General features: G+C 40.5%; 1 protein-coding gene across 1 annotated transcript; it reads right to left on the reverse strand.

Annotated features, from left to right (window-relative positions):
- Nucleotides 1-1176: 1176 nt before the first annotated feature.
- On the reverse strand, nucleotides 1177-26815 carry LOC141757149 (arylsulfatase B-like). The gene is made up of 8 exons (XM_074617439.1): nucleotides 26453-26815; nucleotides 22470-22656; nucleotides 22182-22375; nucleotides 19837-20044; nucleotides 15698-15941; nucleotides 14157-14233; nucleotides 7081-7212; nucleotides 1177-6447 (listed from the first exon to the last, which is right to left on the reverse strand). Exons 1-8 carry the CDS (start codon nucleotides 26696-26698, stop codon nucleotides 6194-6196), a joined length of 1542 nt encoding a protein of 513 aa, XP_074473540.1. The 5' UTR covers nucleotides 26699-26815; the 3' UTR covers nucleotides 1177-6193.
- Nucleotides 26816-27179: the final 364 nt, after the last annotated feature.

Genomic DNA, 27179 nt, shown 5'->3' on the forward strand with positions numbered 1-27179 from the left:
TTCCAGACATGTGTCTATGCTGCATCACATCCCATTCATAGTCTTTTATTCTTGCCAAATTCAGGAACGGTGCAAAACAACAACTTTTGTATATTCGTGCAAGCTTTGCACGACAAGTGAACAAGTGTGAATGGATTATTTTGAGGCTGTTGAGACTAGGAGAGGACCAACTGGAGCCAGGACTTCGGTCAGTCCAATGAGACTTGAATGTAGTGAAAACACAAAGGAAGTCTCATGACTAAACAACAGTTATCATCCAAAATAACAGCCCTGATGTTATCCATCCAGTTCCTAACATCAACATTAACCCTGACTGACTGGTTTGACAGTATAAACCGAAAGTCACCAATAGTCTGCAATAGAAAGACTCCTATAATACATAATTTAATACATATAATACGTGACTGAATTCCTCCAATAAATGCAGTTTGAGCTCCCAATCTGAGATCTGAATGGACTTTAAACTCTCACTGGTTCAACTGTTTAGGAACAATTGGCTTTGTTTTAGATACGGTATAATTATTTATTTATGGGGTATCAATAAAGTACTTACTGGGTAATTACACCGGGACAAATAGTCATTCAAAGTGTCCTTGTGTGAGACACTGAACGCTCACTGCTCCTTACTGCTTAGGATGGGTTAAATGCAGAGGTCAGATTTTATGTATGTACTTGTATGTACATGATTATAGTAATCAAGTTTAAGTTTTAAGTTAAGTTAAGCATATACAGTAGCTATTGTGAAAGGACATAGAGGCTCCCTGTCTGAGAATAAGATTTAAGGGAAGTATACTGAGCCCATGCTGCTAAATACCTTTTATCATTAATATAAACCAAGGAGGAATTTAGCTTTTATATCTGCAAATTAGTCTTAAAGAGGACCTGTTATGTTTATTTTCAGGTGCAAACTTGTATTTTGGGTTTCTATTAGAATATGTTTAATGTTCAAAAAATGCTTTATTTTTCTCATACCGGCTGTGCTACAATAATTATTTTCACCCTCTGTCTGAACTCTTCGGACTCCGCTCTAACCAGCTTTGTTTGAGGGCGTGCCAAACTAGCTGCTAGGCCGGTATTATGCAAATGTGTTACTTGGTGACATCACCACGTTACGGAAAAAAAGGCGGGACTTCAATCAAGGCGTTTCAGAGGAGTAGTGTTTCTGTGGGGGAGAGTAACTCCCTTTGGCGTGGACTTTGGACTTTGTAACTTTGCAGACCTTTTACGTGCACAAAAAAAACTATATAACACACTAAAGGAAAGGGAAAAAGCACAAAAGCATAATAGGTCGTCTTTAAAAGTGATGACATGCTTTAGGAACAACTGCGATAAGTTGCACCTTCTGCTACATAAACTAAATGTTAATACCATAATTAGGGCTGTCAAAGTTAACACATTAACGCAAATTCGTTTTAACACAACATGCTGTTTTCAGGTTGTAGGGCTCAGTTTTAAAGTTAGAATGAAGATACTGGCAACATATGAAACTACAAAACCTAGAGAATCCATTGGTACCAACCATGTCATACTAGCTTGTTAGGAAGGAGGTTAAATAACGCTCCAAACTTGCGCTAAATTTTGACGAGGAAAAACTGTCATGGCCATTTTCAAAGGGGTCTCTTGACCTCTGACCTCCAGATCAGTGAATGTAAATGGGTTCTATGGGTACCCACGAGTCTCCCCTTTACAGACATGCCCACTTTATGATAATCACATGCAGTTTGGGGCAAGTCATAGTCAAGTCAGCACACTGACACACTGACAGCTGTTGTTGCCTGTTGGGCTGCAGTTTGCCATGTTATGATTGGAGCATATTGTTTTATGCTAAATGCAGTACCTGTGAGGGTTTCTGGACAATATCTGTCATTGTTTTGTGTTGTTAATTGATTTACAATAATAAATATATACATACATTTGCATAAAGCAGCATATTTGTCCACTCCCATGTTGATAAGAGTATTAAATACTTGACAAATCTCCCTTTAAGGTACATTTTGAACAGATAAAATATGTGCGATTAACTATTTTATTCGATTGACAGCTCTAAACGTAACACGTTAAGGTTTCCAGTCTTATAATGCCTCCCTGAAGGGGATCTTTTATCTGTGGTGGTCCTCAAACACTCGCTGTGAGGGCCTTTTTTTGTTGTTAGGTGTGATGAGCTGTCGGATTTCCCCCCTTCGAGGCTCAAGATTCAACACATTCCTGGCTGCACTGGTCAGTATGATTTTAATCTGTTTTCACAGACAGACAGACACAATCTTGTTTGGAATTCCACTCTGAGACCTTCGGTGTCTCCTTGTGGACATACCAGAGGAATCAAGGGTGGCAGCCATTTTTTTTTTGTGTCCCACATGTGCTCCCCAGCAGAACATCTGAGCCTCACGCCGGCTATCATATCTTTTCCGCTGTCATATCTTCCAGGGGCAATCACACCGGTGGCACACATTGTCACAGCTGAGAAAACAAAACGTAAAGGGGTCGGGGCGACGTCAGCGCTTGTGAATCCTGCAGTGTTGATTCAGCAGAGGCAAATCAGAGTGTGTTTGTCACTCTGCGAGGCAGACTTCACAGGGACGAGTCAAAGTGCAGGATTAAGTGTGAAAGACACACCGAAACCGCTCCGAGGAGGAGATGAGTCGTGACACTCGTAATGACAAGATGGAATAACTCGTCAGGAGGGGTAGCTCACCACAAATGGGGTATGAAGAGTGCAAAAAGAAGCTTCTCATAACTCGGGTTTTAGATGAGCAGTGGCAACATCTAATTAAATGAGCTATCCCATCATCTCGAAAATGCAGAGTTTTGATTGTAGAGTAAACTAACAGAACGAGCGAGTGACAAATTTGTAGCCTCAGCAGTGTAAGAAGTGCTTTCTCAGAAACATCAAATCATTATGTGGTATTCTGGTATAGTAGGCCGTTACCAAAATCCCAGATTAAATCCCAGTTAACAGCCACTTTGGTAGAAAATAGTGCTTTTATTTTCACATATACACTTGAGTTCATACATTCACTTACTCAGAATTAGAAACCACTTATTCTTAAAGGTCCCATATTGTAAAAAGTGAGATTGTCATGTCTTTTATATTATAAAGCAGGTTTAAGTGCTATATAAATACTGTTAAACTATCAAAACGCTCAATATACGGAGAAATACACACAGCCCGTATTCAGAAATTGTGCGTTTGAAACAAGCTGTTAGGATTTCTGTCCATTTGTGATGTCACAAATATACAATATTTAGATTATTACACGGTTGTAAATGTAAACATTCTAAATGTGTCCCAGTTTATTCCTGGTTGCAGTGTATGTTAATGACATCAGCTGACAGGAAGTAAACATGGACCCAAACTGTTGCCAGGCAACGCAATTCCATTGCAATTCCATTGAAATGCACTAAAATGGAGCGTTTCAGATAGAGGGTGAATACAGGTATATTCAAGCAGACAGAATGAGGAAAAATAAAGTTTTTTTTAACATTACAGCATGTAAACATGTTCTAGTAGAAACACAAAATACAAGTATGAACCTGAAAATGAGCATGATATGGGACCTTTAAAAAAGCTAGATTTTAAAAAGTTAAGTTTTTAAAATTTAAGCATGTGAGTGGCACCACACGGCGGCCTTGGGCGGACCATATGGAGCAGACTGTTCCTAAATAAATAATTCAGTGACCTAAAATCTCAAAAAACACTCATTAATTAAGCATCAAACTTCAGTTTGGGCTTTGTTTCACAACAAAAGAATCCCAACTCCAGGTCCACTTACTGGCTTTTTTCAGAGCTTTCAACCATATCACACAGTCTTCATCACAGGACAGATTTTAAGGATGATTTTAGGTCCCTAAAAGTGAAATGAATGATTGAAATGAAAATCAAAACAGCAGCTGCACTCGCATGTAAACAGATCGATCTCAAAGACAACTGAACAAAGACTCCATCCATTGAGGAAGACCATGTGATACAGTTGAAAGCTCTGGAAAAAGCTAGGCAATGGACTTGGGTTGAGATTTAATTGTCAAAAAAAATAAAATGAAAATTTCAAATGATTTATCACGGAGGTTCCCATAAGAATGAATGAACTTCTGGTTGACTTGCATACGTACACAGAGTTATGTGGAAATGAGGCGTTAGCGTGCTGTAGACAAGAGAGTGGTATCAATCTAGCCAGTTAGCCAGTGGGTTAACGCTAGCCAAACTACAACATTAAAACCAACAACACAGCTTTGGCTTTTACGGTGATCTAGCAATTGAAACACATTTATAAAGGAAACAAGAGTCGGTGACATCTGACTCCATCCAGCTCTACTGTTTTCCACAGTAACCAGCATTGTTGTTTGCCTCGCTCAGCTGCCAATCAATTCACATCTGCAGGTTAAAGGTCACAGCCCGCATTAGGACCGGGCCGCCCACTCTCTGCAGGGAGCATTTCCTGTGGTAGTGTGCATGCTGCTGCCGGTGGGAGGTCAATCACAGAGAGGCCAAAAGGTCAAAGTAAGGAAATTAGTTTCTCCCGTGCAGATTCCAAACATGTAAATGATCCCTGATTTTTATTCTTTAGCAGGTTTGTTTTCTATGATGTGGTGACAAAATGCAACCCAGAAGACATATATATATCACCATAACTCTACCTAAATCACCTCCTTGAGAACTGTACATTCATGAATGACTGGTATGTGGGAGTTATTGCTGAAGTCATAACATAACGGATACGTGAAATGCACAAGAAATTCTTCACATTTTCAACCTCTAAACAGAAATACGCTGCTAACCCGTTTAGCACCTACACGTTAACTTGAAGGCAACTGGAAGGGAAACAAGTAAGCTTAAAAAAAGCATTTTTGCTTCTTTATTAAGTATTTTTTGTTTGTTTTCCAGAACAAAACACATACATTTGGTAACACATCTTAAGATTCGACCAGTAGGCACTTACGAACAAAATTTAAAAAAAGAAAAATCAAAAAAAGTAGCGCACCGTTAAATTAAAGCATTTTAAAAACAAAATTTAAACCTGAAATATGACATTTTGGCCATTTGGGGCAATGCAACAAGATGTAAACACAACATTGACATTATATTGTGTCACATTATTTACACATCCAGCAGATACGGAGCAACATTATCCTTCATTTGGAGTCATGTTCCTAGCAACATGGCGTATATAAATCCAATATTCGCTCTCCTTTTAGCTTTGTTTTTGGTCAGCATGTGTGTCCTCATTACCTTGTACATTACTCTGAGTTAGGTTTAGGAAAAAACAACATGGTTGAGCTTAAAACTGCTGTGTTTGTACAGTAAAAATTTGACTTGATGTTGTGAAAACGGGACACAAACTAACAGCGGATTGTAAAGTGAAAATGAAACTGAACACACGGGACACAAATAGCAGTGTCCTCGACGAAAGCCTTGTGGTTGTTGAACCCATCCATCTCAAGTGTGTCTTTCACTCTTTAAACTACGTTACCAGAGCACTTTCCCTGAGCATTTATTATTTACATTATAGCTAATAGAAAGCTTGGTGCATCTTATAACGGCGATAAAGGGTGCTTTGTGTGACGGTAACAAACGCTGACAGCTGTGACAAAGCGTCGGTATTTGACGCCCTGGAATGAGAACGGGCTGGTGTGTGTTTTTAAATGTGATTTAAATGTGTTTGTCTGATGTTGAGCCCTGTAAAAGGTGAATTTCTTCTTGCTTTGTGACAGATAGTAAAGTTTATCTATCCATCCATCTATCTGACGTTTGGTTGGTGGAATATTTCTCTCAGGTCTAAAAACAGCCTTTGTGTTTGACACATCCATGTCGCCTGCAGCTTCTCAACAGTAGATAAATGAAGTGCAAATACCTGAAACAGCAGGGAGGTATAGTCTTTACAAATCAGCAACATGTGTAGCTGACAGCGTTTACGTAATCGCTTCAGGAAGCCTCTCAGAGCTGGGACACCCAGATCAATAATAACGGCAGCATCAGTCAGTTAATGACTCCACTGGTCGCTGGAAAAGTAAAGAATCTAGTTGGTCATATATTAAAATATAAGTGAAAAAGCTGCATAATTTGAGTTGAAATTATTGAATTTTAGTTGATATGCATTAAAATCTGATCATCATAGAGTAAAAATATCTACAGATTAGATTCCTGCTGATGTAATTCACAGTAAACAAGGTGCTACCACCTTCATCATGTCATTGCCGTCTAAGCCCAGAGTCCCCAGGCTCCGTCGGGGCTCGGGTCACATTTGGGGTCTTCATCTGGGAAGATTATCGGCACAGCAGATTTCTGGTACTCCTGGAGCCTCCCGAGGAGATACTCCACTACTGTGGGGAAGAGAGCGGATAGTTCATCCCTCTCCTCTGGGTCCTTTTCTATGTCAAACAGCATCACGGACTTCAGAGGCTCCATCTTCTCAGAGGTGGTGTGGCCGGGCCGCGGGAACCAAAGGTCACAACCTGGAGGAAGATATTTACACAAATACTGTAGTTGAGGTACTTAACTTAAAGGGACTGTTTGTAACTTCTTACATATATTGTGGTTTTAGCTGACGTGTGGCGCCTCACTGTTTTGAGCGATGCTCGTTCATGTCTATGTAGAGCGAGCACAAGTGCAAGCGCGAGCAACAGGACGCTGACTTTCGTTGACTTAGCGGCCACAGGTGTCGCTGTTAACAAGCAATTTCTGATTCTTACATAGAGTCACTTTAACAGTTTCTTATTGCCAATGTGTGAACAGGTTGTAACCTAACCTACAAAAATGAGACCTAAAGGTGCAGTGCGTAGGATTTGGCGACATCTAGCGGTGAGGTAGATGGGAGGCAACCAACTGAAACTTTTCCCATGTGCCAAGCGTGTAACGTGTTCTACAGACGTAGAAACCTGAAAACGTGAGTGATTATACACTAAAGAAAACGTACTTGTTAATATTATAAACTAAATGCTGAACACTGGACCTTTAAGTGAAGGATCTGAGTACTTCTTCCTCCACTGATTAGCAGAGATAAGCAGTGATTCTGTGCACAAGTGGGTTTGATTTCCCGCTCCCCACTCAGACTAAACATGTCATTATGGCTGATAGAAGATACTGACCCGGGTAGCCAGTCAGCAGCTTCCAGTTTGAGGATCGAATGGCGGCGTGAATGGACACATTGAAGCCAGAGTTGGGCCAGGAGTCTCCGCTGACCATCTGAGCCAAAGTTAACTTGCGCCCGGCGCCAGGACCTGCAGAGAGCGGAGAGGACAGAGCTGATCATGGAGGTCATCCATCTTTAAAAATACCTCTAAAAGGAGAAACCGCTGATTAAGACAATATTAAACTACCAGCGGGTACAAAACGCCCTCTGTGGTGTCTATGTAAACCATACCAGTAGGCACCTAATGTCAGTGCATACCTGGGAATCAAGTGAAGGTGTCAAAATAAACATACCAATAAAAGAAAGCCCTCTTTTTGTGCTGTAAAACCAACAGCAGGAACTTCAAAACGATCCTTCCCTTTAAGAACAGAAATTGTTGTACGTATTAATTTCACTCAAACATGTGGAACTTTTAGGGCTGGAGGAATTTGACAAATATGGCGGTAATGTGGTCAACTCAGCACCAGCCGGATCATTTCTGCCAAGCACAATGAACTACTTTTTACATTACTGCAGTTGGGCAGATGTGAGAAAGCAAACGTGGAACAATGGTCACAGTTACCAACTGGCATCATTTTAACAGTTTCAAAAGACAAAAAGCAAATTAAAGCTGCAAGCAGCGATGAACGGGCCCTCGCCCCACGTGCACGTTGGGGTTACTGGGACGCTGGTTGACGTGGCTGTGCATTTCTGTGACCGTCTCTAAAAACGCACAATATTCAAAATGTACGACTTATAAAAGCCAATGGGAAATATGTCCGAAATAGGGATGTCCAAAATTAACTGTTTAACCGCTAACCCACTTTAAGCATTTTAACCGATTAACGCTATCGGTGAAAACGGTTAAAAGAAATGTTAATAATTAACTCAAAAGCTGAGCGGCTCGTTACTTTAAGGAGAAAAGCTGGTCCACCTTAACAGCCCACCTTAAGAGGTCTCTCCAGCTCGCTTGAGTGGAGCGGAGGAGTTGTAGTTTCGTAGCATTTATTCACCAAAAAATAAAGTGTCCACACACTGCTACACCTACGTTCACAGCTATAACGCCACCAACAACCTCACACTCACCGCCAACACACACACGGTCTGTTGGACACTCGCTAAAGTTACGCAGACTACGTGTGCGGCGGCAAGCACGAAGCCTCCGGCAATGCTAGAGCTGCTAACGTAGCACAAATACACTCACTGTTTGTTGGACACTCGCTAAAGTTATGCTGGGCAGACACACAGCTGACAACCTGCTAAACTAAACTAAATGTGCGGTGGAGACTTTTACTGGGAAAGTGGCTGCATGTCAGCTAAGCTGCCAAGTTAACACTCCCGGACGGGTGAACTGGAGACTCCCGTCAACGAATATCTTTTGTGCTCCTGCAGCTGGTACGAGGCACAAATCTTGACGGTTAACGGTTAATAATCGGTTAACGAGGGTCGGTTATCAGTTAAGAATTTTCTTTCAAAATGAGCATCCCTAGTCCGAAATGATGAGAGTAATGTGAGTACCAAATTTTGTGACCATCAGAGCAACTATGTTCCAACTAAGAACTTCCACGGGGGTGCTATCGAGCCCGCTAAACACGCATGAACCCACACATGAATCGCTGTAAATTCTTGCAATGTTCACAGGTTTTGTTGTATGCGCTAAGTTTCGTGAGTGTTCGAGTATACCAAGGGCATCAAAAATGCATCGAAAGCTAAGTTTATGTGCATCCTAAAGTCCTCAAACATGGGTTGGTAAAAGGAAAATGAACGCTTGCTAATTCCACCAGAAAATTAGCCCAACAAATGTTAACTTTCTCAACTAACACTCCTGGAGAGTGAGTGGCAGTACATATTGAGAGAAACTAGAAAAAAAAACAAGCCAACAATACTTGCTAGCCAGCGTTAACCAACGTGTTAACCTCAACTTTACGCTCTGCCCACAAAACACATCATCATGTTTACTAACAGAAAAGGGGTCTACAGATGAGAACAATGTTCCCACCAAATTTCATGAACATTAAAGGAACTTTTTCACAACTCTGGCATAATCTATCTTTGTTCTGACATTCCTGCAGCCTCCTGCCACGAGCTATTTCTGCTCTAATGGAAAATCTCTCCCAGAAGTGAGCACACCTTTCTAAAAAACAGTGAGTGGCCTTGAGAGTTTGCCCCGGACAACGTGCTCCTGATTAGACAGTAATTCCGCCGCCCTGTCAAAAACAAGTGTTCAAACTCACATTCTTTGCATATAGACGAATCCCCTCCCACACAAAGCCAACGTTCCCATCGGAGCTGGTTTTTACAGAGTCGACTCGACCACAGCTACATGACTGGAGAATTAAAACATTTCCGATCTCAGCGTTTTTTGCAGCCACATGATAAAAGCTCTGACATTGATTCCTTCACTGATCATTGCGCAAAATGCCATGTGGGTCTCTTAATTGTTCTCACATGCATTAGGCCGGGTTGCTCAACGCTGGGCGATCCCTCAAAACCAAACCAGATTTGTGTAAACAACCAGACTTGTAGAGCTCTTTTAGGAAGGGCAAACTACAGTATTGACATTGAGCCAGATCAAGGTGTTAAAGCTGTTATGTAAGCAGGTGGTTAGATTTAATTTCTAGCTCTTGCTTCTTTAAGGAAAGGGGCCTCAAACCCCGACGCTACCACCGCCCCATTTCTTACATTCAGCGCCTCAAAGCGGGGCCTTGCTCATCTGGATCCACAGCAGGAGAATTCACAAGAAAAGAGGAGGGAGGCGAAGGGGGTGAGTGGGAAGAGACCCTGAGAGAGTATGGAGGGGAAATTTGGGGGTGATTTAAGGCTTGGGCCAAGTCCAGGGTTTCTCCGCAAGAAGTTCAGGGACCCCTCTGTGACCCATTTAGTCGGGATCCCTCTTCTCACACAGAGCGAGAGCAAAGAGAAGGGGGATTTTTGAAAAGCGACTTGAAAGGGAGAAAGTATGTAAGAAGGGGGACAAAGCTCTTTCATGAGCTAAATAGAGAAACCAAAAGAAGAAATGTGGAGTAGGTCTCAAAGCGAGGCCGGTTAACAGGAAGAGAGGAGCCTGGAATGCATCAGGAGGAGCTGGTTGTCACTGTGGTGGCGGACGATAAAAGACTCAAACATAAAACGCTTGTGAAGCAGCAGCGTTGTTCTTCACTGGGGTTTCTTATCATCAGAATGATTTAGATGCTAATGACCAACAGTAAAGGTTGAGGATAATTTGAGCTCCGCTGGCTTAGAGCTGTATAAACAGCCGCGTCTAAAATGTGATAAATCAGTGATAAATAAGGGCTATAAATACACGTATTCATTTAAACAAGCTACTTGGGTGTTTTCCCAGTAGTTCTTTACTTTTTAGATGAGAGATGAGATGTCAAAAGGTGTTGTTTGTAGTAACAAACCCACAGGGAATTATCTCAGCTTTACGGAGCGTTTTAGCACCTTTCAGCTCATTCTTTTGTTTTTACGGCCCACAACTTTATTGTTTTGGTCTCACCGCTTCTATCAAAGTTGTTTCCAGTTGCAGCAGACAACCAACAACAAGCAACAAACCCGACTGTACGCTACCAAACAGCAGACCAACAGAACATAATGGAGCATTTAACGGAGAAGGATCTAGATATTTTTGTTGGTGGAGACCAAAACAGAGCTAAAAGGGAGCTTACAGCGCTACCAGTTGTGTTTGAAGCTGAAACTGGACCCAGATCTCTGTAATGGTTGGCCGGTGACTTTAACTAGTCAAACTAAACAATACTAGTTCAGAGCATAGACTGTATATAAAGATGGAGGACATGACAGCTCCCCAAAAGTGAAGCCAAAACATCTGGATCGCCCCCCTGGTGTCTGGCTGCAGTAGGTCATAAAGCCCGCCTCCTCCATGTTAGCAGACGGGACATGGGCCAAACTAAAAAGTCAAATAAATTCTTCCCAAAGATGATTTCTGTCATATTAGGTAGTTCTTATCACGCTGATGTTTGATCAAGTGTTCATTTTTCTGATAAGTTTGGTTTTAATTAGTTATTTGATGCTATAAAAAGGGGATCAGACATCGTGATTGAGTATAGTCGCAGCCGGAGGCTCGGGAATTGTACGAGAGAGGAGATGTAACTTTAACTTTCCTTAACCGTCACAAGTCTGTGTAATAGAACATGTGTCAATTTGATCATGAATGTAGTTATAGAGATATTATGGTTAGTTTACTTTCTAAACAGCTACCATGGTGCTAACGTAGCAGCTAGGTGGCTCACGCTAACAAGTGATTGGCTCGGGCAGGTGTGTGGGCGGGACCTCAATACCACAGCTCCACCGCCCAATCTCTACTGCGCAGACTCTGGCTCCAAATGAAGATGGCAGATGGCAGCTGGAGACCTCTGCATTTAACCCATCCTAAGCATTAGGAGCAGCGGGCTGCTGTAAAGCAAACTTGGGGTTCAGTGTCTCACTTAAGGACACTTCGACTTGCAGACAGTAGGAGCCGGGGATCATACCGCCAACCTTGCGTTGAAAGGACGACCTGCTCTACCCACTGAGGTACAGCCGCCCCATACCCAACTACATGCCAGAAGAGAAGAACTGTACTTTTCAAAGATGAATGAAACAGTATGCATCTATTCTCATTCAAGACCCATTATGTGCCCATTATGTGCACATCTGTGAAACATTTCAGCACAAAAATGTCCTCCTCCTTTACCTCTACTATTTCTGAATGTGTAACTAAAGGTGCAGCGTTCTCCACAGAGTCAGAAATAGAGGCCTCAGACCAGGACCACCTAATATTAAGTGGTTTAGACAAGAATGAGACCACTCCGCTCCACTCCACGGTGTCTGACAGCCCAAAGAAAGAGGCAGTCACGTGACCCATTTCCTGGAAACCTCCCTACAATCACAGAGTTTAAACTGTAAGCGCACACACACCCTGAACCTCAAACGCTGACCGATTACAGTTTCAACCTTGAGTTATCAGAATAACAAATACCATTTTATAAGGTACAAAAAACAATTCAGATAACATTTGTACACAAGTGGAAAATGTTCTAGTTTAATTAGAGATAGCTAATATTTATAGAATATTACCTTCATGGGCTGGAATAATAAACGTTTCATAAAGCTACCAACATCCACCGATAATAATCCAGACACCATGTGAGACTCACCTCCTCATAAACTCTTAATCCACTCAAACAAATTTCAACTTCACTCACAATAAACACAAGGTGGATTTCTAATGTGAGTTTTAGTCCGGTGTTATGTAACGGCATGCTATTCTGAGGCCCCGGTCTGCTTTGACTTGACTTAATTGGATTCACGACGCCTGGTGTATTTGTGAATATACCGGCTCAAACAATGAGCCTCTTGATACTTGTTGGCCGCGATGGGAAGAGAGAGAGAAAACAGTAGAATTACAACATTAGAGACGAAGGGAACACACTTAGATAGATATCCTGAACACAGAGAGGAGGAGAGGTCACATGAGGTTTCCATCACCTCAGCGTGATTTATCAGATTGTTGTCGCTGGCACCTGAATAATGGCTCCACAGTCCAAAGACATGCAGGTCAGGTTAACTAACTATTAACTAAATTGCATGTAGGAGCGAATGGCTCTGTCTATATTTGTCAGCCGTGTGACAGACTGGTGATCGGTCCAGCTCCAGCAGTGAGTACCTCGCCTCCCCTCCAACTCCCCTCGTGACCCTGCACAGGATTTATAGATAAAGAATCAATGCATGAGTTGAAACCAGCGGTTCCCAACCAGGTGAGAGGTCAACAGATGATTTACAGGGATATTAAAGGGGAAGTTTGGGTGTTTTGAAGTGGGATTGTCTGAGATACTTCTCCATAGTTTGGAGAAACAGAGAGGAGTATTAGCACGGGAGCAAAGCAATGTACTGCTGTGGATGGGGGCAGCAGCAAAAGGTAGTTTAGACACCTAAAAACATCAACATCAGTTTAAGTGTATGCTTTATTTAGAATATACTGCTTTACCTCGCTGTCAGACAGACCTTTCCGACGGGGAACTGAAGCTGTTAGCAGCTCACCAAAGCCACCAGACTCTATTGACAAAAACTGTAATTTTACCTCGCAGAACACAGGAGTTGCTGATCTACCACCGCCTTGAAACGTTAGTTAGTTGTCTTATTGTGTGACTAGTTCGGATTCACCCAATAACACAAACAAACTAACTGATCGAGGCAGCGGTAGACCAGCAACTCCCATGTTCTGCGAGGTAAAATTGTTGTTTTTTCCAATGGAGTCTGGTGGCTTTGGGGAGGCTTCAGTTCCCCCGTCAGAAACACTATATAGCTGTCTCACGGCAACGTAAACCGGCCAAAATATTCTAAATATAGCGTACATTTATAACAAAAAACGTATATTGCCATAGTCATTCCATTGCAACATCATTGCCCAGCAGCAGAGCTACTCTTCTGCCATAATGGACTAAAAGCGACTACTGGATGCCAGTAAAACGTCCGCACAAAAGTAAAACTAAATTGTCTATATTCTATTGTCATATTTTCCCGAAATGACCCGTGTTGAACAATAAAATATTACAAATATAGTACGCGCTTTCAGTCCAAAATGGCGGCAGCGGCTGTTGTCAAAAAACACTGGAGTTTCGTCTCTTTGCTTAAACTGATATTGATGTTTTTAGGTGTCTAAAATCTATTTTGCTGTTGCCTCCGTCCACAGCAGTACATTGCTTTGCTCCCGTGCTGGTACTCCTGTCTTTTTTCCAAACTCCGTCTACTGTAGGTAATACACTGACTATGGAGAAGTAACCCCACTTCATCACCTCGTTTCCATTTGCTTCAGGATGTTGTAGCTGCACTGGTATAAAATAAACTGGATGCAAACTAAAAGAAGTGAGATGATCTCAGCCTGTTGGCAGTAAAGTGTGTCCGCCAATATTTGTATTTCACAAGATCATATTTCAAAATTCAAAAGCATTCTCTCTGTACCACGTCTGTGTGGGAGCATACATACTTGTGATGAATATAAATCACAGTGTAGACAGAGAGACTGTTTATGAACAGTGAAACATGGGAACTTACAAACTACAACGCGGCCGTCAATATACAGAGGGTCGATGTTGTGCAGCAGCTCCAGTCTGGGTGAGGCGAAGCCGTTGCTGTAAGATAGAAAGCAGTGTGTTAAACATATGGATACACAAGCAACACACACACACACATAGCAGCATGTCTGACGCATGCACTGTAAAACCCTCTGGGATCTGGAAATCTAAACCATCTGGCCGCTGTTCACCAGGCAGTCATATGCTCTGACCACACTCCACCACAGAGAAAACACACTGCTCTCACTGACCACAGTGTCTGATAACACAACTAAAATAACTCTCCCCTGCCTGCCTACTGTTCTGGGCCTTCATTTGGTTTTTATTCCACCGGACTGAGCTGTCAGACGGCTGCTTTCTGCTCCAGGAGAGCCAATTAAAAAACAGAATGAAAATGTAAAGCAGCAAAAATAACAAACATCAGTTTGGGCCCCGCGTTGTTGTGCAGCTCACACGGCAACGGGCCACAGCCGGCGGTCAGCTGACGTGCGTCAGCCAATCCAGTCAAGTGGAGGCTACGAGTAGTAGTTTGCGGTTCCAGGATAAGCCTTGATTTTCTGCTGGGGCTCTGCTGCAGGCCTCAATTTCACCTCCTTTCACTGTGTCCACATTTAGTTTACAAATATAATGTGTCAGTCAGACAGGAGTCAGTGACAGCCTGTGTGAGGAGGACCTGAACAGCTGTGGTCCAACAGCTGCACTCACAGCATCACTATCAATCTATTAAATCACTATAAGCTTCTTATCCAAAACACATTTAACCCTCTGAGACCCACAATAGACCCGTTTTAGTCTTTTTTAGGGTCGTACTTTAGGGGGAGATAGCAGGTCAACAGTAGATGTCACATAGAAGTGGTGTAAATCATCTGAAAGCTGAGAACCTGAAGATTAATTTAAGATGCAGCTCAACACTGTGCGTCAAGTTGTTCTAGTCAAGTATTAAAATAAGCCCTAACGCGTTAACACAAATTCGTTTTAACGCCACTAATTTCTTTAACACATTAACGCAACTTGTGATTTTTAGGTTGTAGTGGGATCGGTTTTAAAGCTAAAGTGAAGATACTGACATCATATGAAACTACAAAACCTAAAGAATCCACCGGTACCAACCATGTCATACTAGCTCGTCATGAAGGAGGTTAAATAACGCTCCAAACTTACGCTAAATTTTGTCGAGGAAAAACTGTCATGGCCATTTTCAAAGGGGTCCCTTGACCTCTGACCTCCAGATATGTGAATGAAAATGGGTTCTATGGGTACCCACGAGTCTCCCCTTTACAGACATGCCCACTTTATGATCATCACATGCAGTTTGGGGGAGGGAGACAGAGGGAGACAGAGGGAGAGCACATGGGGGGAAGGATCGGAAAGAGGCACCGAGAGAGGGCCGTCTGTCAGAGCTCAGAGCTGGTATCACTCCCGCTGTAACTCTGACCTGCTCTGACCTCATAAACACTCTCAGCTGAAGAATTAAAGTCCCAGATGTGAGAGAAACATTTACAGTAAAACAGCTACGCTCACCTGATGGCGTTCCACATGTTGAATCCGTCCAGTGGCTTCGTGCCGTCGGTGCTCCCTCCCGCCAGGCCAACAAATGTTGGCAGCCAGTCGGAGACGTGCATGAGTTCGCGGCTGACGGTACCGGGTTTCTTCAGCAGCGGGCTGGCGACGAATCCGACTCCCCGGACCCCTCCTTCCCACAGCGACCACTTCCTCCCTCGCAGCGGCCAGTTGCTGCCGCCGAACCCTGGCTGACCTCCGTTATCTGGGGGTCAAAATGTCAACACACAAAGAGAGAAAAGAGACAAAGATAGATTTCAAATCAGGAAATATGAAGATAAAGATGTAAAGATGAGATCTGGGAGGTTTCAGTGTACTGAAGAGTCTAGCGTCTCACATAGGAACCAAAACGTTTAAACGCAATGTTTCCACACAATGCAGATTTCACATACTTACAGTGAAGAAGAAGAGCGGAGAGCAGAGTGGAAATATTGTCCATATACTGTACCGTGACGTCACTGATTGAGTGATTTGAGGACTGTCGTTTTGAAGCCTCGATTTCTGCATTTTGGCCGTCGCCACCTTGATTTTTTGCAACCAGAAGTGACACGAGAGGGTGGAGCTAAGTGCAACCAAACGCTGAACAAGACTTTTTTAGACGACCAAAATGTTATAATTAGGGTTAAAGTTGCAAGACAGAAACACAGACAACTCCGTGGTAGCGACCTGTCAATCACAAGGTAGCCCCGCCCTAAAGCATCCCATAATATACTAAATGAACATCATGCTGTACTGAAGAAGACTTGAAACTAGCGATTGAAACCATAAACTTGTTTTTTTCCTCATATATTACTCTTTACATTTCTTTATGCATTTCTGCTTCATTATAACTGAGCCCGCTACAACTTAAAAATCGCAAGTTGCGTTAATGCGTTAAAGAAATTAGTGCAGTTAAAACGAATTTGCGTTAACATGTTATTATTAATTAACTTTATTACGTATAAAATAGTGCTGCCAAAGTTAATGCGATAATAACGTGTCAACGCAAATTAATTTTTTTAATCGCCACTACTTTCTTTAATGCAACTTGTGATTTTTTTGGTTGTAGTGGGATCAGTTTTAAAGCTGGAGTGAAGATACTGGTATCATATGAAACTATAAAACCTAAAGAATCCATTGGTACCAACCACGTCATAGTGGCTAGTTGTGATGGAGGTTAAATAACGCTCCAAACTTACGCTAAATTTTGGCGAGAAAAAACTGCCATGGCCATTTTCAAAGGGGTCCCTTGACCTCTGACCTCCAGATCAGTGAATGTAAATGGGTTCTATGGGTACCCACGAGTCTCCCCTTTACAGACATGCCCACTTTATGATAATCACATTTTTTTGGGGCAAGTCATAGTCAAGTCAGCACACTGACACACTGACAGCTGTTGTTGCCTGTTGGGCTGCAGTTTGCCATGTTATGATTGGAGCATATTGTTTTATGCTAAATGCAGTACCTGTGAGGGTTTCTGGATCAATATCTGTCATTGATTTGTGTTGTTAATTGATTTACATTAATAAATATATACATACATTTGCATAAAGCAGCAGATTTGTCCACTCCCATGTTGATAAGAGTGTTAAATACTTGACAAATCTCCCTTTAAGGACTGACAGTCTGTACCAAAGTTCATGGAAATCCATCCGATACATGAAGAGATATTTCATCAATCAGAGATATATATCATAACCACCCATAGAGCATTAAAACAACACAGCAATGTTCATCCATTTGTCTCCTCCTGCATAACATCTAACTACTACACACACACACACACACACAGAGGCAGTTAGACTGACTGTCATCATCCCAACAAGCCTGTCCAGTATAAACACACCTGACCAATCACATCCAGGCAGGGCTCCCTGTGTCATACGAGTCCAGGAAGTAGTCTGTGCCGATTCCCGAACTGTTCTGGAAAAGCTCCTTAATGCCTTTTCAAGCTGCTCTGGCTCTCTGCGGGCCGACTCTCCCAGCTTCCCCCCTTACAGTTTCACCTCGCTACGCTTTATTTGCTTACAGTAACGTCCCGCTGAGGCACAACGTTTCATCATAGAGGAATTTCAAGGTCATTTCTTTCCTGTTGGGCCTCGTACATGCGAGCTAATTATAATTTTATTGTTTATTTTATCGTAGATATGACTAATAAGTAGACCTTACTCAGACTATTTACAGGAAGGGATGTTTATGCGTTTAAAAACGACATCCTGGTCAGGTATTACATAACCAGTGCATCACATCGACACAGAAGGAAACAGGAAGTAGCGTCACATCAGTAGAGTCGATGGTGTCTGCCGGGCACATGGCGAGCTGAAAGCTTCCAGTCAGATGTGTGGAAGCAGAACAATGAAACAGGCCACCTACCGCAGGCATTAAAAAAACTTTACTTTCACAGCATTGTCTTCTAATTAGCCTTTAAAAACACCCTAAAAATAACCCTCAAAGGAGTTACCTACTGCAGATGAGATTCATTAGAGGAGCCACATGTGGAAACCTGAGAGGAGGCGCATGTTTAGATGATGCTGCACGCCCTCCTCGTCTTCAGCCATGTTCTGTTCTTCATCAAGAGGTCTTTATGACGGGTTTGTTTCAAGGTTCAACAGTACTGAGAACTAGAAAACCGAAGGAATCCATCAGTACCAATCATGTCCAATGAGCCCAACTGTATTCATGTGTGATGATGTAAGTCCCCATAGTAGACATTTCATTGACGTCACTGTATAGAATGACCTGTGGTGACCTCTAGGATAATCACAGCCTCATGAAACGTTACAGCCACAAACTAGACACCTAGAGCATCCAGAGGATGGATGGCTTTCCTAGCTAGATTGACAATAAGGGGGTTTCTGAGCAGTTTACACAACAGAAGTGCTCGCCATCCAATCGCCAAATAATGCAATTCTTGCAGAAATCTCCAAAATGTCAAAAGTTTTTGATCCCAAATCACAGCATGGCTTTTTCTACGGTGTTCCTCAAGGTCTTGGTGTCTTAATGTGGTATTTTGGAGGGATTATTGATCATTTTTATCAGTTCTTGAGTGGTAAAAAGTGGTTAAATTTAGCACCAAATCTGCGTAACAAATGGTATCAACCCAAAAAATGCTGCAACGACTTATGCATGGGAATCGCCATAATCAAGCCCTTATACACTTTCACAATGTATTTTAATGAATTAACTTGACACACAGTGCTGAGCTGCATCTCAGATTAATCTCCAGGTTCCCAGCTTTCAGATGATGTACACCACTTCTATGTGACATCTACTGTTGACCTGCTATCTCCCCCTAAAGACCCCCGTACCCCCCTAAAAAAGTGGAAGTGGAAGAGGTTAAAGTGTGATTTCTGTGTGTAAATCTCTGCATCCTAATAAAAAAAAACCTCTTAGAACAAATACAACAACCCACTGCTCTCTAGTGGACATCCAGAGTATTACAAGTTGAGTGTAACCAGCCCTGAGAATCCTGTAAAGATATCTGTTTCATGTGCCTCTCTCTTGACCGTGTTGTGTAATAAACTGTGTTATCTAACCCTCTGATGCTTTAACTCAATAAACCGTCACCTGAACTCCTCTCAACCTCTCAACAACCCTGGATAAACTGGCTTTGATGCACAAACAAAATGTGCTTTTAATGTAATTTGCTTTTCTTTATTTAGCACTCAGTGATTCGGTTTCCATTCTGGCACGCTATAAAAGAGTCAGAGGGAGACAGAAAACAAAAGCTGTGGAAAATATACGAGCGTTCCCACAGACGATCACCTGATTATCCTGTTTATGTGTAAATAAAACTTTGTTCTTTCATTGTAGGTTTCCACTGAAATGGTAGAAGTTCACTCTAACAAAGTAAGATGATCCACTGCTTCAGTAATGTGCAGCTATTTCTTACATCTTGAAGATAAATAGTTCATTATCCAGCGTCCCATACCTGTTGAGAACGGCTCACGTTACCATATTACCGGGAGGAGTGAGCGGAGGGGTACTAAATTGGTTGCAATCTGCAACCTCATCACTAGATGTCGCCAAATCCTACACACTGTCTCTTTAGAATTTTCCACAATATTCTACAGAAGATAAATAGTTCATCATCTCAAAAAACATCTACAAAATAAACCTACCTGTTGAGAAAACCAGGACGGTGTTGTCCCAGAGTCCCGCCTGCTGCAGAGACGACGTGATGTTGCCCACGGCCTCGTCCATGGACGCCACCATGCCGGCAAACAGCCTGCGATCGTTGTCTTCGATGAAGCTGTACGGGGTCAAGTAGCGCTCGGGAACCTGCAGCGGTGCGTGGACCGCTTGCATCGCCACGTAGAGGAAGAGAGGCTGAAAGATGAAGAGAACAGCAGGTGAAGACTCTCCTCTGTGACTTAAACAGTAGAGGTGCAACGATTAATCGATCAGTTGTCAACTATTAAATTAATCACCAACTATTAAGATCATTTTTAGAAAAAAAAAGTCTAAATTCTCTGATTCCAGCTTCTTAAATGTGAATATTTTCCGGTATCTTTACCCCTCTATGACAGTAAACTGAATATCTTTGAGTTGTGGACAAAACAAGATATTAGAAGACGTCATCTTGGACTTTGGGAAACACTGATCGACATTTCTCTCCCTCAATACTAAACCAGTTTCAGAAATTGTTGTTCCTACTACACAAAAGTATGAGATAATAGGGTCCAGGTGGAAAAATACCGAAGTTACCCTTTAATATGGACTAAAAACACTTTAAAAACTTACACCGTCTCGCTTTAACTGGCAGTGAGATTCAAAAGACGCAGTTTGATTGACGTCTGACGACATGCGCATTGCATCCTGATGGCACAGTATACTATGAAAATCAGTAGGACAGTATACTATCAGTGTGTAGTATTGAAATGGGACAACAATAACTCCTCTTGGTCCATAGACTGTACATAAAGATGGTTAACATGACAGCTCTCCAAAAGTGAAGACAAAACATCTGGATCGCCCCCTGGTGGCTGGCTGCAGTATAGGTCATAAATCCCGCCCCCTCAGTGTTATGGGCCGAACTAAAGAGTCAAAGTATACGTCAAATACATTTTTCCCAAAGACGGTTTCTGTCATTTTAGGTAGTTCTTATCACGCTGATGTTTGTTCAAGTGTTGATTGTTCTGATAAGTTTGGTTTTAATGAGTTAGTGAGTTAATGAGACGTCATGATTGACAGCTGTGATTCTCTCTCTCTGACAAGCTGCAGCTGTGCTCGGCTCGTGATCGGTTCAGGCGGGTGACCACTACGAAGTGGAGACGCGTCGTCCATCTTTATATATACAGTCGATAGTCCGTTGTCTTCTCTGTCTATGTTGAACATTACTAAAGTTCATAAAGATGATTAAAATCAGGTTTTACTGCTATCTCATGTTATTCATTTATAAAGCTCTATTGTTGAAGCTTCAGAACGACGTCACATCTCTTCTCTCATAAATCCGGTAACTACTTCACCTCAGATGTCCCCCATGAACGCACTAATGTTGGCTGGCAGAACTGGTTTCAGGTACGATGCACCTTTTAAATGGAATGAATGCAATCTGCTCTCAAACGAGAGTCTCAACATTCCCCTTTAGAGACTTTAAAACTTTATTAGGGACCAAACATGAAAGTGCCAGGGGCCCAGCGGCGCTTATGATGCACGAAAACTCACCAAAATTGGCATACGCTTCAGAACTGGTGAAAATTGTTCTGCAGTGTTTGGACTCGGGCGTGGCCAGCGGGCTCCATAGCGCCCCCAAATGCACGGCAGGTTTGAAGAAAGTTCTTTGATGTTCATGAAATTTTAGATTTGAAAATTGGATTTTGAGTGTTAATTTTAATTTTACAAACTCATGTTTGAGGACTTTAGGATGCACAAAAACTCACAAAGAATTGCACCAATGTTCAAACTAGTAGTTGTTTAGAGTTGATGTCATAATTGGGCTTGGGTGTGGCACGTCTGCTCTATTGCGTCTCCTAATTAGGGCCCGAGCACTAAAATGCCAGAGGCCCAACTGGCAAGAAGTGCGAGGAAACCCATTGTTTTTGTAAAGATGATTATTATTATTCTGCTGCTGAATCGCATTTCTGAGGGTCTTAGATGCATTAAAACTCACAGAAATCGGCAAGCGCATCAGAACTGGCTAAAAAACTGCAAAGTCGTGCAGTGATTGGACTCAGGCGTGACCAGCCGGCTCCATAGCGCTCCCCAAACGGAAGTCAGGTTGGAAAACAGTTCCTTTGGTGTTCATGAAATCTGGTGGGATCTTTGTTCTCATCTATACCTGACAGGACTGTTTTGAATTCCTGTTTATTGTGTTCTTGTGAATGTTTCTTGTTCTCAGGTCTCTCTCTTGGAGAAGAGATCTTGATCTCAATGAGACTGCCTGATTATATAAATAATAATAAATAAATACTGCTCTATATTGTGACACTGTGTGCATGTGTGTGTGTGTGTGTGTGTGTGTCACCTTGTTAGGGTTGTGTTTCTCGATGACGCTGGTGGCCTTCTGGCTGAACAGCTCAGTGGCATACACATCGTCGTATCCGGTGGCGACCTCTTCTCCGTCCCGCAGGTCCAACCCACAGAACGTCTTGTTAGGACCAGCAGGGATCTCCCAACAGCGGGAATGAGTGAAGTAATCCGCGGCGCCCGACAGGAAGCCTGGAGCACACATTAACCCAGACATAAATGTGTGATACTAGGGATAAAACTGCATCCACAGTCACATCAAAGGCTTTGAAATAATGAAATCTACCAAAGTAGGAGTCAAAGCCGCGGCGTGTGGGCAGGCAGTCCTTCTTGTACAAGCCCAGGTGCCACTTGCCCACCATGTGTGTGGCGTACCCCGCCTCCTTCATCAGCTGGGGCAGCATCTTCTCATCCAGAGGAACACAGTTCGGCTGACAGGGCCAGATGAGCTCGTGTTGCATGCCCATGTGGATCTGAGGTTTGAATAAACACACACACATTGGACCTCATACAGGAAGTGATATACGGACAAATTCCCTTTAATTTTTGTTTGTATCCACGATTTGTTCTTATTGTGTTAGTTCCAAGTGATTTCTGGGATTCAAAACATCTTGATTTTAACGTCCACAAATTGTTTGTCCAACGAAAGGAAAAATAAATTTGAGGAACATAAAAAAACACACAAATTTAGATTATCTTATGTTTTAGAGTAGTTATAATGATTGGATTATTAAATTTGTGGGCTAAATAAATCAATATTATTGGTCCATCGATCTCAATTAAGACTATAAAAACCCAGATGATCAGATGATTTCCTGTAAACACCAGTATTGATGCTCTGAAAAAACACATTTACTTTGTTTAAGTTTATTTAACAGTATCAGTAACAATAGTAATATACTGTAGGTCTATGTCTGCATGTGTATCTATCTATCTATCTATCTATCTATCTATCTATCTATCTATCTATCTATCTATCTATCTCTGCAGCAGGATATATTTCTCAAAAAGTTATTTGTTCTCGCAACAAAACACTCTAGAAGGATCAAAGTTGAATTATGTCCCACATGTCTGTTTTGTTCTTCCATTACAGAGCGGCTCTATTTTATTATTGCTTTGAAGTTCAGGCTGAACTTTAGCCTTTATATTTATACTTTATTGGACTTTAGCCTTTATATTTATTATACATTATATTTACTGCTATAAACATCATCTGAAGAGAGAGGCATAACGCACCGGAGTGTGCTGCAGTATTTATGGGTAAAGGATCTGAGTAGTTCTTCCAACACTCCTTGTACCAGGGAATTAAATTAGCACCTGCTAAATAAAGGGTAGAAAAGATTTTTCTTCAAACATCCGTCTTCAACATCCACTTCTGTAAATTCGGGCTGTGTATTGACAAGAATATATCAATACAATACATATCATGATACAGCGGTTACGATTCAATATAGGCAATATATTGCAATTTTTTTTTATCAAATTTAAGGAAAACTGTCATAGAAAAAGAATACATCGCCACATGCATACAATCTGAGTAAAAAAAAGTATTTTTTTTTTATGCAATCAGAACAGTTGGATCTGCATTTGCATTTATGACATTCCCTGTAACATCCAACGTTATAGCACTTCTTAGAGAGGACACATACACTGAGATGGTGCATCTCTCTTTGCCAATGAAATGAAGTATTGAGTGAGAGCTAATCTTTGCTGCATGTAAACTATATAAACTAACTTTTTATATATATAACTAAATACAAATCGATTCATTATTTTTGAGAATTGATACAATATCACAAAACATAATATCGCAATACTCTATATTTTCTTACACCCCTAGTAAATTTGTACCTTTGTAAATGTGTAAATTTAAATTTAAGCACTGCTACTACTGTTTCTATATATATATATATTTTTTATTTTTTATTTATTTATTTATTTTTTGCTGCTCTTACTGTCTTTATAACCACAGCTTTTATTTATTTATTTATTTGTTTGAATCTTAAGTACAACAAGGGAAGCCTGTGAAATGTCATTGTACCTGAGTATAGTATTTTTTTATTTATCTTTTTTTATTGAAGATAATTTATTTACAAACATTAAGGCATTGTAATCTAAACTCAATACTTCTAACATACGAAGCACAATTGGATATGAAAGATAAATTATAAAAAATAATATAATAACAAAAATAAAAGAGGGGGTCGAAAATTAAAGGAGCAAAAAAAAAGAAATGCATAAATAAATAAATAAATAATAATGAGACTGCACTCTTCCATAGTAGCTCTAGGGGTCATCATCATATATGTTCAGTTCTTCATAAGCTCTGAGGAGACACTTTGCATGTTGTCCTTTCATTAGTCTTAAAGCACTGAGATGATTGTCCACAAGGTCCCTTTGTGGTTGGTAGAAATATTCAGTGACAGGTGAGGAAAACACTTTCAGAGCCTGCCCTGAACCCATCTTGAGGACCCTGTGAACAAGCCTATAAAGCCTGCACCCTGCAGCAGGCAGCAGGCTTTGGGTCTCACCTGGTATCTGCCGGTCATCAGCTGGGTCCTGTGGGGGTACACAGAGGCTGAACATAGTAGTTCTCCAGGCGGACTCCTGCTGCTGACAGCTTGTCCAGGTTTGGGGTTCTGATCTTTTTTTTTTTCAAACTTATTTTTCAGACTTTTTTTTTACTGATATTTTTTCAGACTTTTTTTTTTTTTTACCTTTTTCAGACATTATTTAGACTTTTGTTTTCCAACCTTTTTCAAACTTTTTTTTCAGACATTTTTCGGACTTTTTTTACTGACATTTTTTCAGACATTTTTTTTTTTTTTTTTACCTTTTTCAGACATTGTTTAGACTTTTGTTTTCAAACTTTTTTCAAACTTTTTTTTCAGACATTTTTCGGACTTTTTTTTCAAACTTATTTTTCAGACTTTTTTTACTGACATTTTTTCAGACTTTTTTTTTTTTTTTTTTACCTTTTTCAGACATTGTTTAGACTTTTGTTTTCCAACCTTTTTCAAACTTTTTTTTCAGACATTTTTTTCAAACTTTTTTTTCAGACTTTTTTTTTTTGACCTTTTTTCAGACTTTTTTTTTTTTTTGACCTTTTTAAGACATTATTTAGACTTTTGTTTTCCAACATTTTTCAAACTTTTTTTTCAGACATTTTTCGGACTTTTGTTTTCCAACCTTTTTCAAACTTTTTTTTCAGACATTTTTCGGACTTTTTTTTCAAACTTTTTTTTCTGACTTTTTTTTTACTGACATTTTTTCAGACTTTTTTTTTTTTTTTTTTACCTTTTTCAGACATTGTTTAGACTTTTGTTTTCCAACATTTTTCAAACTTTTTTTTCAGACATTTTTTTCAAACTTTTTTTTCAGACTTTTTTTTTTTGACCTTTTTTCAGACATTATTTAGACTTTTGTTTTCCAACATTTTTCAAACTTTTTTTTCAGACATTTTTCGGACTTTTGTTTTCCAACCTTTTTCGGACTTTTTTTTCTGACTTTTTTTTTACTGACATTTTTTCAGACTTTTTTTTTTTTTTTTTACCTTTTTCAGACATTGTTTAGACTTTTGTTTTCCAACATTTTTCAAACTTTTTTTTCAGACATTTTTCGGACTTTTTTTTCAAACTTATTTTTCAGACTTTTTTTACTGACATTTTTTCAGACTTTTTTTTTTTTTTTTTGACCTTTTTCAGACATTGTTTAGACTTTTGTTTTCCAACCTTTTTCAAACTTTTTTCGGACTTTTTTTTCAGACATTTCTTTCAACTTTTTTTTTACTGACATTTTTTAACTTTTTTTTTTTTTTACCTTTTTAAGGAGACTTTTGTTTTCCAACATTTTTCAAACTTTTTTTTCAGACATTTTTCAGACTTTTTTTTTTTTTACCTTTTTCAGACATTGTTTAGAATTTTGTTTTCCAAAATTATTCGGTCTTTTTTTTTCAAACTTTTTTATCAGACATTTTTCAGCCTCTTTTTCAGACATTTTTCGGACCTTATTTTTCAAACTTTTTTTTCAGTTTTTTTTTTGTTGACCTTTTTAAGACATTATTTAGACTTTTGTTTTCCAACATTTTTCAAAAAAAAATTTTCAAACTTTTTTTTTAAACATTTTTCAGACTTTTTTTTTACTGACATTTTTTCAGACTTTTTTTTTTTTTTTTTACCTTTTTCAGGCATTTTTCAAACTTTTTTCAAACTTTTTTTTCAGACATTTTTTTCAGGCTGCAGGCTGCAAGCTTTAGGCTTTGGGTCTCACCTGGTATCTGCCGGTCATCAGCTGGGTCCTGGAGGGGGTACACAGAGGCTGAACATAGTAGTTCTCCAGGCGGACTCCTGCTGCTGACAGCTTGTCCAGGTTTGGGGTTCTGATCTCTGAGCTGTGATAACTGACATCATACCAACCGAAGTCATCTGCCAGGATGAACACGATGTTGGGCTGTTTAGAGGCTAAAACTACAGAGAAGTTCACTAGAAACACAGCTGAGATCAGAGAGGAACCCATCTTTAGTTCCTTTCTCTGTTATGAACTCCAACTAAGATGTCACAAAGTAAACAAGGACGTCTGTTAGGTTGTTTAACGAGAGAAGAAAGACTGATATAGAAGATAAGAGGCTCAGGTAACTGCCTGTCATAACTGTGCTCATTCTGTGCAATAAATCAAAGATAAATCACTGAATTATAAAAGTTATAGCCCCCCCTAGCTGTCACTACATGTACATTTCAGCAACAGGGCAATTCAACGTGCTTTACATAAACATTCAACAACATTGCGACAAAGTGTAAAATTGTCATTTCCCCTTTTATTTATTTATGTATTTATTTTTGCATTAATTTTTTATATATCTATTTTTAAATGTGTGTATTTATTTATGTACTTATGCATATATTTCTGCATGGTTTCCCTTTGCATTTCACCCCTTATTTATTTTCCCAAACTTATTTATTTATGTATTCTTTTCTTTATACATTTCTTCACACATTTC

Source organism: Sebastes fasciatus, chromosome 19, assembly GCF_043250625.1.
Source record: "Sebastes fasciatus isolate fSebFas1 chromosome 19, fSebFas1.pri, whole genome shotgun sequence".
In the NCBI taxonomy this organism is placed as follows: Eukaryota; Metazoa; Chordata; class Actinopteri; order Perciformes; family Sebastidae; genus Sebastes; species Sebastes fasciatus.

Coding starts and splice junctions, on each gene's coding strand:
- LOC141757149 (XM_074617439.1), bottom strand. CDS start 26,698: ATGGGTTCCTCTCTGATCTCAGCTGTGTTTCTAGTGAACTTCTCTGTA. Junction 14,234..15,697: donor AACATGTGGAACGCCATCAG/GTGAGCGTAGCT, acceptor TCTATCTTACAG/CAACGGCTTCGCCTCACCCA. Junction 7,213..14,156: donor TGACGGCCGCGTTGTAGTTT/GTAAGTTCCCAT, acceptor CGCTCTCTGCAG/GTCCTGGCGCCGGGCGCAAG.